General features: G+C 35.2%; 2 protein-coding genes across 2 annotated transcripts in view; one reads left to right on the top strand and one right to left on the bottom strand.

Annotated features, from left to right (window-relative positions):
- Positions 1 to 184: 184 nt before the first annotated feature.
- On the bottom strand, positions 185 to 8,000 carry LOC128987496 (tetratricopeptide repeat protein 8-like). Its single transcript, XM_054408372.1, has 10 exons — positions 7,548 to 8,000; positions 7,256 to 7,434; positions 5,873 to 6,071; positions 5,700 to 5,795; positions 5,436 to 5,590; positions 4,976 to 5,095; positions 4,632 to 4,781; positions 2,558 to 2,729; positions 1,439 to 1,645; positions 185 to 507 (listed from the first exon to the last, which is right to left on the bottom strand). The coding sequence occupies exons 1-10, from the start codon at positions 7,647 to 7,649 to the stop codon at positions 391 to 393; spliced, it is 1,497 nt and encodes a 498-aa protein (XP_054264347.1). The 5' UTR covers positions 7,650 to 8,000; the 3' UTR covers positions 185 to 390.
- A 2,431-nt stretch (positions 8,001 to 10,431) lies between these two features.
- LOC128985686 (methionine--tRNA ligase, cytoplasmic-like) overlaps positions 10,432 to 15,974 on the top strand; it is a 51,788-nt gene continuing 46,245 nt past the window's right edge. Inside the window, exons 1-3 of the mRNA XM_054405459.1 lie at positions 10,432 to 10,673; positions 11,309 to 11,457; positions 14,465 to 14,572. Coding sequence (XP_054261434.1) covers positions 10,565 to 10,673; positions 11,309 to 11,457; positions 14,465 to 14,572 — 366 coding nt within the window. The 5' untranslated portion in view covers positions 10,432 to 10,564. The remainder of the gene's footprint in view (positions 10,674 to 11,308; positions 11,458 to 14,464; positions 14,573 to 15,974) is intronic.

A 15,974-nucleotide genomic window follows, 5' to 3' on the forward strand; every position in this document is an offset into this window, starting at 1 on the left:
AAAATAATTTCTTGAGAAAACTTTCAAAGTCTCCCTCCAAATTAGTTATTGGGTTAAAGTTTTGTGAAGAAAAACAAATTAAACACACCAAAATACTTTCCAATTTAGTAATGGACTTAAAAGGTGTTTGAAGCTAAGATATCCTATCACAGAACTTTATTCATACTTGGCAGTTAGTTTTTTATGTCATATAGTTTTCGGCTCCTCTAACGAAACTTGTAGAGGGGTGGGAATCAGCTGGAATAGTAGTGGATGAAGTGAAAAAACCACGGAGCTGATCTCAGATTTGAAATAGCTTGCTTAGCCACAAGAGCTTGTTCGTGATCTCAATCAACGAACAAGCCTCATATTTACAGATGGCCAACGGCATCTAGAGCTACTACATCTAGTTTAGATGTTGTTAAAATGCTTCTTTAGGTCATTGAGCAAGTCAGCTGAACTTTTGTGACCTGGGTAAGCCTGAAGTGCTTTCTGCACAGCCACATAACTGGATTGGAGGTCACCAACCTGCAAATACCAAATACAAAGGTTTAATCATAGACTCGCCAACTCATAAGCACAGCAGACGTCTTATCCCATTGTAAAATAAGAAGCTTGTTTTGGGTTGATTTTATGATTTGTGCTTTACTGTTATATAACTAGGAGATGAGGTATTATTTATGATTAGAACCATAAGGATAACAAATCTACCATGGAAATATATGTTTGTTTTATCTATGGTTAAAACTTAGCTTTAATAGTGACTGTCTTAAAAATGGTATATTGATATAACAATTTCACCACAGATTGAGATTGTGAATATGGTTGGTTATGCATTGCTCACACCAAAGTGATGTAGCGTACTTTAATCGATTTGAGGTTTAAAATTTCTACAATTAATCTTGAAACAACAGTTAATTATCAGAAAAATTATTTGCTGAAAGCTCATAGACTAGCTCCCCACTAGTATTTTGTGATTTTTATTTTCTCGGCTGACCTATTTTATTCTGCAGACGTCAAATATCAATTGCTCAGGCTTGTTTACTTGGTTGGTCTAGTTCACACGCCACAATGAGTTTTGTTTTAAATTTCAGTTGTCAGCTTATATCACTCACACCGCAATTTATGGCTTACGGGCTTTAGAATAAATCTACAATATGAATATACTAAGCTGGACTAGACTATAGTTTGTGATGAGATGTCGCCGGGGAGTTATTAGACTGTCTCACTCTGTAAAAGATTTCTTTAACTCATTAACTGAATAAACAACTCTCATTCTCCTCTAGACTTGTTTACCACCAAATACAACAGTGTAGTAAACCTAACCTGTTATGGTTTCAACTTGGGTTAGCTGGCTAACCCAAAACCTTGGTTAGGGTCCTAGACTATACAAAAGTCGGAGTTTAACATCCTTAAAAATAGGCACATTATAAGTATAAGACCAATATAAGTAACAAACCCCATTGTCAATAAGAGCGCCATTGTAGAAAGGTTCGTAGAGGTAGGGGGCGAGAGCACCTGCCGCCTGGAACATAGCCCTCGCCTGGGACGTGTTGCCCCGCCTGTATTCCAACACACCGAGGTTGTTGTAGGTGGGGGCGTGACTAGAGTCAACAGACAACACTAGTCGCAGACACTGAGAGGCCAGCTTCAAGTCTCCCAAGGCCTTGGTACAACAGTCATGATGTATGTTAATTTTTACCTTAAACCTAAAAGTCAAATTTGAAATCACAGCTACTAAAGTTTTATGATACGTCGCTTGAGTAAAGCTCATGACCTAAATAATTCTATGGCCCTTGTTGCCAGCAGTTCTCATGAGCCAGTTCCTTCGTATAGTGCTGATAAAGTTACTAAAATAATTAAAACATCATTCACGCCTAAAACGGTTATCTTGCATAGACAATATTTAGTAAAAAAAAATAAAAAAATACAGTAGCTTTCAGACTATAATATGTTTAGATAAGTGTTTTTTTCCAAGCTAAGATTTTAATATTTTAGCTTTTGATACTTCTGGGTGGGTTTTTTAGAACAGAAATTAATCACTCAATAACAGGCATAGCCTAATTGTATAAGGTGTATCATGCATTCATTAAAGCATTTCAGGCTGTTAAACCCTTTGCGGTCGAATGGCGAGTATAGGTCGCCGCCCGCCATTTTTCTGACTGCTCAATAATGGCAACCTACAAAAAAACCATAAATAAAAAAACTAAAAAAAGTTTATTTCTTTAGTCGAATGGCGAGTATAGGTCGCCGGGCGCCATTTGCCCGACTGCTCTAATGGCAAACTGTACTTGGCGAAAAATGGGGGAAAAATTCGACCTCAAAGGGTTAATATTTCTCAAATAAATAAAATATATATGTAGGAAGAGGAGTAATGAATAGATAGGTTAAACTACCAACCACCCCTCAAACCAAGAGCTCCTATCCTCTCAAACTATATCCAATACATTCTTGCCAAATTCAAATGAAGTAAATATAAATTACTGTATCGTATATTCCAAAGGTGAGAAAACTCACACATGAAAATAGTCACACAATAAAATAATTTAAATACTGTCCCAATACAAAAGTTACTCACAATTGCAATATTGGCAATATTGTACCAAACGTCTGCTGCCGTTTCATCTATGGCGAGACTGAGAGCTCGCTCAAAACAGCTGACAGTCATATCATACTGCTGTGAGTAGAAGCAACACAAACCAAGATTGTTGAACAACTCGGTGTTGTACAGACCCATCTGAAGCAGCCTCCTGACAGAAATGAAATTGTGTAGTTACACAAATGAAAAATCGCCTGTTAAATGTGTCAAGTTCTTTGACTATAAATGATAGAACTAGAAATACAATTCTTATGTCCCTAGCTGTAGCCAGATTTGACAAAATTGACCTATTGGATTTGATCCACGGACAGTATATTGATGTCACTTACTGATTTCTCTTTGTTGGTACAAATTTCTAATCACATTGAAAGGATAACTTATTGTAAACGTAAACTATGGATTTCTTTATGTTACTTTATATACTACAGTACGGTACCAAAAATTAAGGTAGAAAATCAAAATTTGACAGCTGTGCACTCTGTGAGAGTGAACAAGGTTCATTCAACCAGGTTCTATTGCAATATTCAATTCAAAACTGGCTACAGCCTACAGCTGGTCTATATAGATGAATTCCACTTCGGTATCCAAAACTCCCCAGTCCTATAATTGTCAGATGGAGAACAAGGAATCCCTTAAAAAATTGCTATTCACACTCTAAAAGATGGGTGTTTGAGCTATTTTTACTTTGGAAAATACCAACAATTAACTTTTAAAATGTAATTTATAGTTAGTAGAAATTATAGTTGTTATTTATTACTGTTAGCTCGTTAAAAATATTTATTTCATACTACTGTATCATTATAATTGCACTCATACAAATCTCCTTTCATGATGCATTTAATTATTTTACACCTTATCTCTAAGAATATTATGAAATGGTGTAAGTTTGCTGTAGTGAGGAATAAATTATTTAGGTTGGTGGCCTCTTTTAACCTTGCATTTGCCCGTCCACATAGACTACAGATCTGTGCGTGGAACAAATCCAGCGAAGCAAGGAGTGAGCCGGTACAGTATAAAGGTGAACTGTACTAATAAAAGTATGTGGCAGTGACCAGGATCCGAACCCACGACACCACTGCCTTGGGCCCGAAGTCCGCGACGCTACCAACTGAGCCACTGACTCACCTAAATAGCTTTTGCAACTCCAAATTTCTAGCGTTATCATAAATTAAAATTTTTAGAACCTGACTTATATCTGAAGTTTTGACTTTTATAAAGGAAAGATTTCAAATTTTCTTTCAATCTTAAACATTTAAGTACAAACTTGTTTTGATATTCCTTAGACTTATCCAAAATCACATTGTACAATGTCATCAAACTTAAAGCACTTAAGGTACCCCTTGTGACATATCAAATGAAAGAGCATGAAAAAAGAAAATGTTTGGTGAAAAAATATTTAAGTTATAAGTTTTAGAAAATATTTAAGCAGTTTAAGTTATACGTGACCGCTTTCAGCATGCGCTGCAACTAACCTCCAGCGGTCACGTATAACTAAAACTGCCATATCTCAGTTAATACTCGTCCGATCTTAAAGATTAAGGTGTCGATCGATTTGTAATAAAATTGCCTTAAAATGTTAATCTTATAAAACTTTTGTAAAATCAACGGTTTTCGAGTAATTTAACAAACAAAATGTTAAACAGCCGCCATTTTGTTTTATGAATTTGAAAAATCGTCATAATTTTTTTGTAGCTTTGTCTAGTTGTCATAAATGTTTGTGCAAAGTTTCAACTTCGTATGTTTAACCAATTTTCAGAAAAAAATTAATAAGTGAAAAAAACAAAATGGCGGCTATCTGAGTAACTAAGGATTTCCGGACAATTTAAATATGATATTTAGATATGTTTCTTACCCAGGAACAATGCCCTAAAATGTTGGTAGAGAGTTCCGGGACACCCTGTATATCACTTAATATTTAAAATATTTAATCCAGACTTAGGTTTAATAAATTTTTTGGTATTTAAAAACTATTGTGGTTGCATTGGCATTGTTTTCTTTGGTTTGAAAAATGGTTGCTAAATCATATCCTACATAGCTGAGCTGACTATGTTACCTGTAAAATCTCAGGGCAACTTCGGGTTGGTCGCCATAAAAGTGGTTCACTGCGATGCAAGCAATTGCTTCTATGTTAGTGGCATCTTTTTGAAGAATCTCCTTGTAGTACTTCACTGAAGCTGGAATATTGTTGAGACCCTCTAGGACTCTAGGAAGTAAAATAACTTATGAACGTTTTCAAAATTCAGTTAGTTCTCTGTAATTTATTTCAAAACTCGTGGGCGAATCAGTCCTAAGTTCATGTGATACAAACAATGATTCTCATGTGTAACCGTTTTAGATTCGTCAATGTTAGACTACACTCACTTGCCTACTTGGCAACTCTACATTAAAATTGCTTACCTTGCAATTTCCGTCATCAACGTGACCTCATTGGGAAATATTTCCAAACCAGATCGACAAATATCTACTGCGCTGAGAGGCTGGTCTAAACGGATGTAAACTCTTGCGATGCGCAGGAATCTGCAATCAGTCGGAACAATACTGCACCATACTTTTTGAAAAATTGTAAGAATATATCTGTCGACAATATTTCCTACCGTGAGAATAACCAAATGTGTTCAAACTAAAATGTTTGAATTTCTATGAAAAAAATATAGGCTACTGAGGAAACTATGATGGCTTTTGAAAGAACAAACTCCTTTTTGACAGGAATGGGAGTAAGAGTAATGCATGATCAATAAAAACTTTTTTATATAGAAAGAGTAAATTTTAAGTAGGGAGGACATTGTAGAACCAAAGTTATATAGATTCCTCATCTAGTATACAGTGCCTTAAAGAATAAATTGATTGCAGCGCTCACCCTTCAATCGTAGGTTGTTGTTTAAGGGCAGAACGAAGTTGCTGTTCTGAATCTCGCAAGAGTCCGAGCAGAAAATAACATTTAGCTAACTGTACTTTCCACCACCAGTCCTTGAACTGAGCTGCTTTGGTGGCTTCAACAGCTAGGTCCAAAGCCTAGGGAATAAAGAATTGGGTAAGGGCCATCAGTACAGTATCAGATTTCATTAGAAAATCGAAAGTAATTTGTGAGTTAAATGGAATTTGAATTTTGAGCATAACTTACGTTGCGGACATCATTTTCATGATAGAAAATGTATTGAAACAGAGGTTTGGCTAGCTTTTCGTCGGCAGCATACTTTGGCAGATTAAGTCTAGCGACCTGTAAACCATAAAGACGTTAATTGTAAAAGAAAATGTATTGAAAATAAAATTCTGTTGAAGGAACAAAATTATCACCTGAATAAAAGGACCATCTGGCTGACTCATCATGGAGGCAGTGCCAAGCCGGACAGTTCGAGCGTTTTGTGAAGTGGATGGCCGCGCAGACCGAGCGGTACGAGGGGTTCTCAACGCAGCTTCTAAACTGGTAGCTCGACCACTCTGAGTGTTTGGCCGGACGACTCCACTCACTGGCCGACCTGTCTCTCCTCGGGGCCTATTAAAAAAAATCATTGTTTTTCCTTCAAAGATTATATTCAGAATATTCCAAAATTCAATCTTATAGCCGGTGTATTACCGATGAATGTTAAAAATAGGGTATACCTAATATTGAATGAGGGTATGGTACACAAGACTCAATTACTGTTGGATTACTCAATACTGTTGGGTTCATATACTTCTTGAAAGTACATGAACTGAATATATAACCTATATCCCTGAAGATCCCTGAATCCGTCTCGTTGAATAAGTTTGAGACAGAAGAGTGCTCTATTGTGAAAGTTTTAGGTATAACTGTGGATAAAATGTTGTCATGGTCCAATCATGTATCACAGCTTTGTTGGAAGTTGAACCGCATCTGCCATGCACTTAGGACGTTGCAACCTCTTCTTGACTGGGAAATGTTAGTTGCAGTCTACTATGGTTGTTTTTTCTCAGTCATGACTTATGGTATTGAAGTCTGGGGTGGTTCTTCCCATGCTGATAAGGTCTTTACCGTACAAAAAAGGGCAGCGTGTATCCTCAATTGCTTACCACCACTCCATTCATGCCTAGAGGAGTCTTCCGGGAGAACAACATTTTAACTTTGCCTTCTATATTCATCTACAGAGCAATAATGTCTGCAGTAAATCATCTGAAGGATATTCCATCGGTTGGTCAATGTCATAGATACCCCACTAGTCATGGAGAAGATCTTCGTACTCCATGTCATCGTCTGACCCTTTCTGAAAGGAATGCAAATTTTTCGGGCCCATTTTTCTTTAATAAGCTTCCTGAAGAAGTAAAGCAGTGCAGTTCAAGGTTGGGTTATATAGAGGTTTTGGGAAACTACTAAAAATTATTTGGTTGAAGGTGAGTTTTATAGCAGGTACCGAAGAATTCCTGTCTGCCTGATCTCATTCAACACATGGCATTTTTATTTGACTTACCTATTTGTTTAAATATTTAGAATAAAATAGATTTAACTAATTATTTTTTGTTTTGATTTCAATGCTACTAGACCATATAGGCTAATGTATTTGACGATTGAGATGTGCATTGTATAATTTGTACCCAATTCATGAATAAAATATGTCTATGTCTATATGTCTATACCTATACCCTGGTCCTACGTGCCATATAAAGTAAGTTAGGTCTACCGTAACAAAAGGTATATATAAGATGTGATGTTAGTTGCCTGACCGAAAGCCCTGTCCAGTGGTCTGGGGGTTGGCAGCAGTGCGCAGTGAAGTGCCAGGTCGAGGAGCTTGAGCTAGTGTGTCCATGTCAAAAGCGGTCTCAGCAATACCTTCTTCCTCAGCTTCAATATCATCAACCATGATCTGAGCGGTCAAAGCCTTCATTTTCAATGCCCAAATAGCCTGTAATAGAAAATGACAAAATCAAGTCTTATCAATCATCACACTGTGTTGAGCTTTACTAGCCTAATATGATAATCGCTACTTAATAAATTTGATTCCAAATTATCTCTTACCTGGTCTCTTGGGTTGAGTTCTAGAAGCTCTGTACATTTTGTACAGCAATCTTCAAATTTCTGCCTACGGAAAAGACTGAGTGCTTCATAAAATGGATCCATGTGAATAATTGGGTAGACTATGAACTGATAATGATGATAAATCTATCTAGCCTTGAATATCGAATTGGCCCATTTTGGATATTTGAATATGTAGGCTACGGTAACTTATGTATCTATAACTTGGCTTTAATCGCGAACCAAAAATAAAAATGATATTTAATAAAAACTATTAAACAAAAGTTGGAACTAAGATTTTAAAAAACAAAACAAACTTATTGTAAATGTAAACCTAAAAATATATATTTCTGTTTAGGCCTAGATTGTCATTAAACATTTATGTTTCACAAGTTTTCACTTTCAATGATTAACCTATCCCAAGTGAATATGATACCGATTTACAATATCAACAATAATGTTTAATTTTCACCAATATTTTCGTTTTAACCATCAAATATCCTAATAAAACATCACTGGACTGGACACTAGACCTTAGGATAGTTTGACAGTTGACACATCTTTGTTTACGTTTACATACCCAATACTGAAAACTCTTTCAGTTGCTAGGCAACAAGGCAAAGGCAAATAAATTACATATTTTGGCTATATTGAATTGGATAACTGATAGATCATGATTTTTTTATACTATACTCTATACCACCTACAGCTAATTTTTATTTTCCAATTAAGAAATTTTGACTGATGAATTTGCCCGAAACATTTATTAAAGATTATAAACTAATTATAACTAATTATAGCGCTAGTTATGATTATAGTCATATCGAAATTAATAGTTTGACTACTTTGTCTAAACCATTATGTGTGACACCATCTCATAAGCTATGGTACCATAAAATACATAGTTTTCCACTTTTCAAGTTTGCCACCATTTTGGAAAATGGCCGCCATTTTTGAAATAATAGAAATAATATTTTTTAACGAATTTTATGATCTTTTTGGAATGTGGATGCAATTTTAAGACTTATTTGACTTATTTACTCTTCGCTTTTTCGCTATAAACCTAATTGTTTAGGAGCTATACATGATGTAAAATGTACACCGGAAGTCATTTTTCCATAGGCTGTAACTCCTAAACGAGTGGGTTTATCGAAAAAATGTCAAGAATAAAAAAGTTTTTAAATTGCATGTTCTATCCGAAAACATGATAAAATATTCCATAAGAAATTTCAAAGTTGACCACCATTTTGGAAAATGGCGGCCATTTACAAAAATTTCATTTAATTATTTTTGAACCTCTTTAAAAACAAGGGAATGTTCCCCATTTAAAGTTTGCTGTAAAATCATTAGTTACTGAGATCCCAATGGTGGCACACTTAATACCCCCGCCGCAGCAAACCTGCAGACTAAGCGAATTTCAACTTGTCTGATTACATTTTTACTCAAATATTTCCATATATAAGACATATTTATTCTCAATTTAAATAACATTAGATTTAACGAGTGCTTAGGTTTTCTGCTACAGGGAAGGTAAAAAGCGTTTTTCGACCATAAGTCAATAGTATGGGATGAAATAAATAAATTTGCCAAATTTTATCAATATATATCCATAAACAAGTAAACCACAACAGTTTTCATTTTCTCCATAAGAATAACATGGGAATTTTAAATTTGCACTTTTTTGAATTTTCTCCGTAACCATTAGGCATACAACAATGCTTCAATATACTAAATTATTTACTTTTTTAAGCTCTACAAAATGGTTGGGAAAAAAATTCCCAAATTTTTTGTTTTTAGGGTCAAAAATGGGAAAAACCCATTTTTACCCCATAAAACCCCCCATAAACCCCTGTTCCCATGGTCCGATCATGCTGGTTCGCGAACTCGTTCAAATAAATGTAGGTTTACACGTTTATACCAAATTTCATCAAAATCGGATAATTTTTGTTCGAGTTATCGTGCTGACGGACACACATATATATATATAAATATATAAATATGTAAATATATAAATATATATATATATATATATATGAATTTGAACGGATGGTGTTTTTGGCCTCTGTGGACATCAAAATGAAAAAGTAAATCGGTCCCGAGTCCAGGTCTTACCATGAGACCTACGGTAATAGCTTATTCCCTATATGGGAAATTCGCTAAAAAACACCCTGTAAAGTAAATGCTAATACCATTGACTCTTAAAGTCGGGTCTGACTTAGGGGAGGTACAAATGAGGCATTTAGTTCAAAATTCCTCCGTGAACAGCGCTGTAGTAGAGATCACTTTGGCAATAAACGTTTACTAATCGCAAAAATAGTTCTGTTTATAAAATAAAATTATAAATGCCTCAAATTCAATTTTACTATTTTTAATTATAAAATTAAACTATCATAACCTAACCGAACTAACCAAACTTGCTGATAAATATAACAAAAGTTTAGTAATCGGAAAAATAATTCTGTTTATTAAATAAAACTAGAAATTGCTCAATTAAAATTTTATAATGACTTAATAATAAAATTAAACTGTAATAACCAAACCAAACCAACCAAACTTGCTGATAATAAAAAAATCTTGGTCAAAAAGTTAATGCTACTAGCGGGATTCGAACCCGGGACCTACAGTATACCAGCCCGGCACGCTAACCATTAGACAACCGAGGCCGATGGCTACCGAACGTTTTGTTACGGTAATGGCGTTCCCTCAGCTAATAAGAAGCCCTCAGCTGTCATCGTAGCCTCTTCTATACCTCCCCTGAGTAAGTACCCTTAAAGTCAATGCTAATACTCTATGTATTGCGTCATAACAATGCATTTTTCTTACTCTCACTTTACTTAGCTTTCTGCTGCCTGCTGCCCCGCTGCCTGTCATTCCTCCTGTCAAAACGTCCACGTTTAAATGTTAGTTAATATTTGTTGAGGTTAAGGTTATACAAATACAATCTTGCTAACATTTATACACACACATTTAAATAATTAGGGTCGGTTTCAATAAACTTGAACCGGAAAGAAAATCTCATCATGAAAGTAATAACAAATAGTGACAATTCAGCTGCGTTAAAAATACTGATAGCCGGCGAATATGCTGAAATGAACTTGGAACTTGTGATTACAGATAAACCAGCTTCAGGTAACTTTGGCTTAATCCAAGCAAATTTATGTAGAAATTTCAAGTCTAATATAGGCCTACTGAATATTTCAGCCATTTTGTTTGCAGATTGCAACTGCAGTCCTGACTTATGGCTTGAGGCTAAGTAAGTGTTTAGTAAAGTTAGAGGTTAGGTCAAGTCATTTTAGGCTAAATGGGGTTACCAGTCGAGTTCTTAGTGGAATGTTTTACAAAAGTTATGTTCTCATCTTCAGTCAAATTAAACCCCCCACAACCCATGATAAGGGGGTGCTGAGGTACTTTCTGAACCTCCTTAACTTAGTTATTTAGAATTTACGCTAAGTTAAAACAGTGTCCATGGAGCATTGTTGTCCGATACATGTAAAGGAATCACCTATGCTCCAATCAGATGAGCGCCCAGTCGGCTAAGTTATACAGATGAGTTCTAGGCCTATAAACTGCTTAGCCAACTTACCCTAAGTAGTTGAGTGTTTATCAAACAGTACGGATCTTAAATAAGGCCTATATTTCCAATAATTTTGGCAAAGATACAAAACTGGAGCGGATTAAGTTAATTAACTTATGTTATCAGACAATAAGTTACCATAGCTTAACTTAAGCGAATCCATTTTAATTGTCTTGTCATTTATTTACAGATGGGCTCAAGCGACTTCCCATCCTTGAAATTTCGCCTGGAGATGTTCTATTCTCTACAAATGCCGCAGCTTATCTTCTGTTTCCTCCTCCTAAAAACTCGGAACCATCTGTAGACAACTGGCTGGACTGGGAGGCTATGCAATTACAGGTAAGAGTATAATAAGGGCTCAGCCTTTCATGGGTAGCCTACTTGTTAGTTGTATGGAGCAATAGCCTCTTCTAACGTCACACCAGCATGCCTATTGCTATGGTAATAAACGGAATGATAAACTTGTAAACATAAACATTGTACGTACACGCTCAATTATTTTATTTAATCTAACAGCTGTTTCAGTATTCCAAGTCTGCGCGTTAGAAGAGTCTATGATGGAACATGCACTTTTTAAAATTGTTACTAGGCCTACCTATTTTCTTATCTGCATAGCTGATTCATTATGCTTGTTAAATGTTTGTTTATTTGAATGTTTAGATTACCTACAAAATGTTAAAATTTAGTTTCAAACAGTTTTTGTTAAGTTATTAATCATTGTACCTATTAACAAGTTCGCTGCGGTTGCGTGATGGTCAGCCGCTGCCGGGAGCGTGGTCAGTTAATGAGCTGCGTAGATGAGTGAAAAAATGCAATAAGAGTATAAAAATGTTTGAATTTACAGTAGTTTCATCCCATAGGAGAGGCATATTATAGCATTTACTGTGTCCCAGTCGTTGTGGACGTGGTTTTACAAAAACTCAATAGATAGAAGCAGTAAACAAAACTGCCAGCCGGCTATCAGTATTGCCAAATAGGGGAAAAAGCAGAAGCGGAGTACACAGATAGACCATAAAAAAATACCGCAAAAAGGGGCTCAAAGCACAATTTTGAGGTTAGGTTCCATCCACAATGCTACTAAATTCATTATCGTTATTAGTCCATGTAATTAAACTCAAGCCTAAACACTACACTACAATCCCTAACACCGACAAAATTGTCGGATAGGAAAATGTATTATACGTTGAGATTGAAGTATAAAACTGGCACAATAAGCGGCAGGCGAAACAATGTCTCACGGCAGTGGCTAATCTCACTCTGGAACAACAGTTTGTAAACGGCGCTTTGACAAGTAGGCCTACTTATATTTGTTGCGCGCCGCTGGAAAGCACTAGCAGTGATGAGATTACAGTACTCGTCACTCCCAGTGAACATGATTAGTGGTATTAAATATTCAATAGACACACAAATGCAAGACAGATTCTAAACCTGTTTATTTTGGCAGAGGACTGCCTCAGGTTTAGTCTTTCTTTGGTCCATTACTTTTCTACAAGTGTTGTCAGTTCCTCACTGAATTCTCTCTTGGAATAATTTAAGTTGTTTTGGATCCACAATAGCACAATTGTGTTTTTGTCGTAGAGTAATAGCCTAATGTCTTGTTTTAGGCTAAAGGTATTTTTAGTTAGTCTGACTAGGTTTGCTTAATTTGTAATTCAATATCATGTTTACCTAACAGATTAATAAATCCACTGAGTAAGAGAGTCAGGGGCTACATCTGACACTGACTCATTCTTAATTAATACTGGCAAACTTTTACATTTGTAGTATAGTGCTAGTAACACCTTCAAAAAGTTGTTATATGTTGTAACTTGGTCAAAACAATTCAAAATTGATTACCTACTATCCAAATGACTATCTGTAATTTGTCCATATTAAACACGTATTGACAAGTTTTTCTTTGCCAAACATTTGTTTAGCTAAGTACCTAGTATTGATCAATGCCAGCGAATTTAATTTGGTGAAAAGTTCTTATGTTGAATAAATTTTTTATGAGCACATGTCTCATTTCATGCAACATTTATTCCTCGAAGTTTGAGTTCTTCAATGAAAGTGTATCAAACTAACAAATTCCAGAACATTACTCATTAACTGATATAATGTTTCGATATTTGGGGAAATTTAAATATTTGTTCTGGTTTGAGACTTTTCACGGTCAATTTTGTGTATCGCTCTCTGATTTTCGTCCTTCTAAACAAAAGAAAGTGGTTATATTAACTTACACAGTTTTGGATATTATAATGACTTGCTATTTATGGTTCTATGGTAATTTTTTTGCAAGAATGGATGCCATCTTTTGGTATTTACAAATACTTCATATGCTTCTAATTTCTTTCAATAAATCCTATCTATTTATCAGTGCAATATTTGATTACAGAGCTAAAACTGCTAGTGCTTTAAATCTTAGTGTGATCGAAACATTGCTGGGGGTTAAGAAAAAGTTAATCTGTTGGGAAAACGTGTTTATTTTTATCATCGCTGTTTGGTATGTGATTGAAATATGGAGTGTCTGGCACATAGCTGAGTTATCTCTTCCAAAGATTTTGGAATTCTTACATGCAGCACACTTCAAAGGGATGAAAATTTCTTTGGTTGCAGGTTCTTTAGGGATTTTATTTGAAAATTTGGCCATGAACAAATCAGTAAATAGAACTCTTGAGAACTTGGAATTACCTAAACTATCTGAGGATTTGTCAAGAATATCACCGATAGGTAACAAAGCATCAAGGAAGTTTGTGGAAGCTAGAAAGAAAATGGCTCTTTTTAGACGTTTACAAAACTGCTTGTACCACGACATTGAAGAAGTCAAGTCACATTATAGAGTTTATGTGATCTGGTGTACTGTTACTACCGCCATATGTGCATTACCTAGTTATATTTTTCTTCTCACAAAGTTGGTACGCCCAAATAAAATAAGTAATGCAGGACTGTCATGGAATATCGGATTTATTGCCTATATGATTCCCATTGTTGTGATAACTTTTGCTGTTACGTTGGCTGAAAATGAGAAGAAACATGCTGTGAATAAACTGTCAGAACTATTGTGGCAATATAGGAACATAAACGTTTATAGGAAATCGTTAAAACATCAGATTTTGGGTCACCACCATAAGTCAACGGATTTCAAATGTTACATGTTTAACATTGACTTCTTCCTGTTAACTGCTATTATTGAAAATAGCATAATGATTTATATTGTGCCTTGTTATCAAGTCAGTTTTAATTTTTTGACATTTCATTTGCCTAGCACAAGTTTGCCTTTGAATTGGACACGTAAAATAATTTGGGCAGAAGAGTAAGTGGTTAAGATTTACAAACTAAATAAACTTAAAATATTTGTCCGTTTTAGCCCTGTGTCACTCGATGTGTGGATGCAAAAGGATCTCTCAACGAACCTCTTCCTCAGCTGCTGACCCTCCTTGAAAATGCATTGAAAAAATACAAGTATTTAGTTAAGGTAAGAATTATGTTAGCTGATTAGTTTGATGATAAAAGTTGTTTATTTATTTATTTATTTTCAACGGTAAACACCATTTTTACAATAATACATACATTTATGGTACAGACAAGTCAGTCTTAAACTGTTTGTAAGGTTTAAACAATCCAACATTGTTTAAACCGCTAAGAAATATGTCACCTACAATTTTCACATGCTTTTAGGTAGTTCAGATAGTGACAACAAATCGTCCTTCATAAGTTTTTGGACTATTTGCACCCAGTGATAATGTTGATTTTTGTCCCAAATAGATGTTTATCGTTAAACAGGACTACTTATGAAAAAACTGTTTTAGTCAGGGTTACTAAATTTTGTTTTCAGCTAAGCAAAATTAATTACTCAACCTAACATACCTACTCACACCAAACTTTTGGTAACTGCTTCTTAATTGAAGTAGACCACAAGAAAATTGTCCTATGCAGACTACTCTACCTCATAAGTCAACAGTTAAAACAGAATCAAATGATTTGGTGTATCCAATCATTGACTATTGGATTAGTCAAAGATCCAATTGACTCAAATGTTATGAATTTTTAAACATCTGTGATGTGCTCTAAACCATCTATTAGTTCAATCTATTGTTGAATTACAAATCACTTTTGCAGGATTGTAAAATATTTTTTCCTACAGTCACCTGACAAAGTTGGCTTCCTTGTACTGTTTATAGTACAGAAAGCTGCTAATTGCTGCATATTTATACTTTGCCGTACGGTTTATACTTTGTCGTACGGTTTATACTTTGCCGCACATCAGGATTCCAACAAAACAACACAAAACAGTGTGGTTCTATTATGCACGTAATCCGTGTACGCTTGGAAATAGGTTGGCAACACTTAAAGATAATAATACTATGAGCAGCTGATTGACTATTATAACTACGATTTAACGTGTTCATTTCGTGTTTATAGTTTCGGTATTTCTGAACTTTCTGGACTTTTCTTTTAAACGTTTTTAAAACATTCCTACGATCTTAATAAACAAGAAAATACCTTTAAAGCATTTTTTTAGGCGCGGAAACCACTTCAAATTACAAAAACATACGGAACTATATTCTCAAAACGCGGAGCACATTTCTTGCCGAGGAAAAATAGCGGAGTGATACGGACCGCGGGTACTACTTTCTCTAGGGCACCATTTGTGTTGCCAGCTGAACCTAAAAACGTGTTGAATACATACACCTCATACATATATGTTGAATTGTCAAACGTTTGTGGTAATACCACTAAGGGTCAATTAGTTCTATAATTTACCGCTCTGTTATTGTTGTACACCACTATTGTAAGCTGTGAGGAACTGTGGTTCTGTGTTTTCGAGTTTCATTGATTTTAAATTGTGTAATCAATTAAAAATCGTAGTTAAAATC

The sequence above is a fragment of the Macrosteles quadrilineatus genome, unplaced genomic scaffold (genome assembly GCF_028750875.1).
Source record: "Macrosteles quadrilineatus isolate MER2022 unplaced genomic scaffold, UCM_ALF_1.0 Scaffold_2__2_contigs__length_208266976, whole genome shotgun sequence".
Taxonomy (NCBI): Eukaryota; Metazoa; Arthropoda; class Insecta; order Hemiptera; family Cicadellidae; genus Macrosteles; species Macrosteles quadrilineatus.

Excerpts from the sequence above, each read along its gene's own strand:
- LOC128987496 (XM_054408372.1), bottom strand. The coding sequence starts at position 7,649 with ATGGATCCATTTTATGAAGCACTCAGTCTTTTCCGTAGGCAGAAATTT. Across the intron at positions 5,096-5,435 it reads CAACAACCTACGATTGAAGG|ATTCCTGCGCATCGCAAGAG; the intron begins GTGAGCGCTGCA and ends GACTGATTGCAG. Across the intron at positions 2,730-4,631 it reads GTTGCCCTGAGATTTTACAG|GAGGCTGCTTCAGATGGGTC; the intron begins GTAACATAGTCA and ends CATTTCTGTCAG.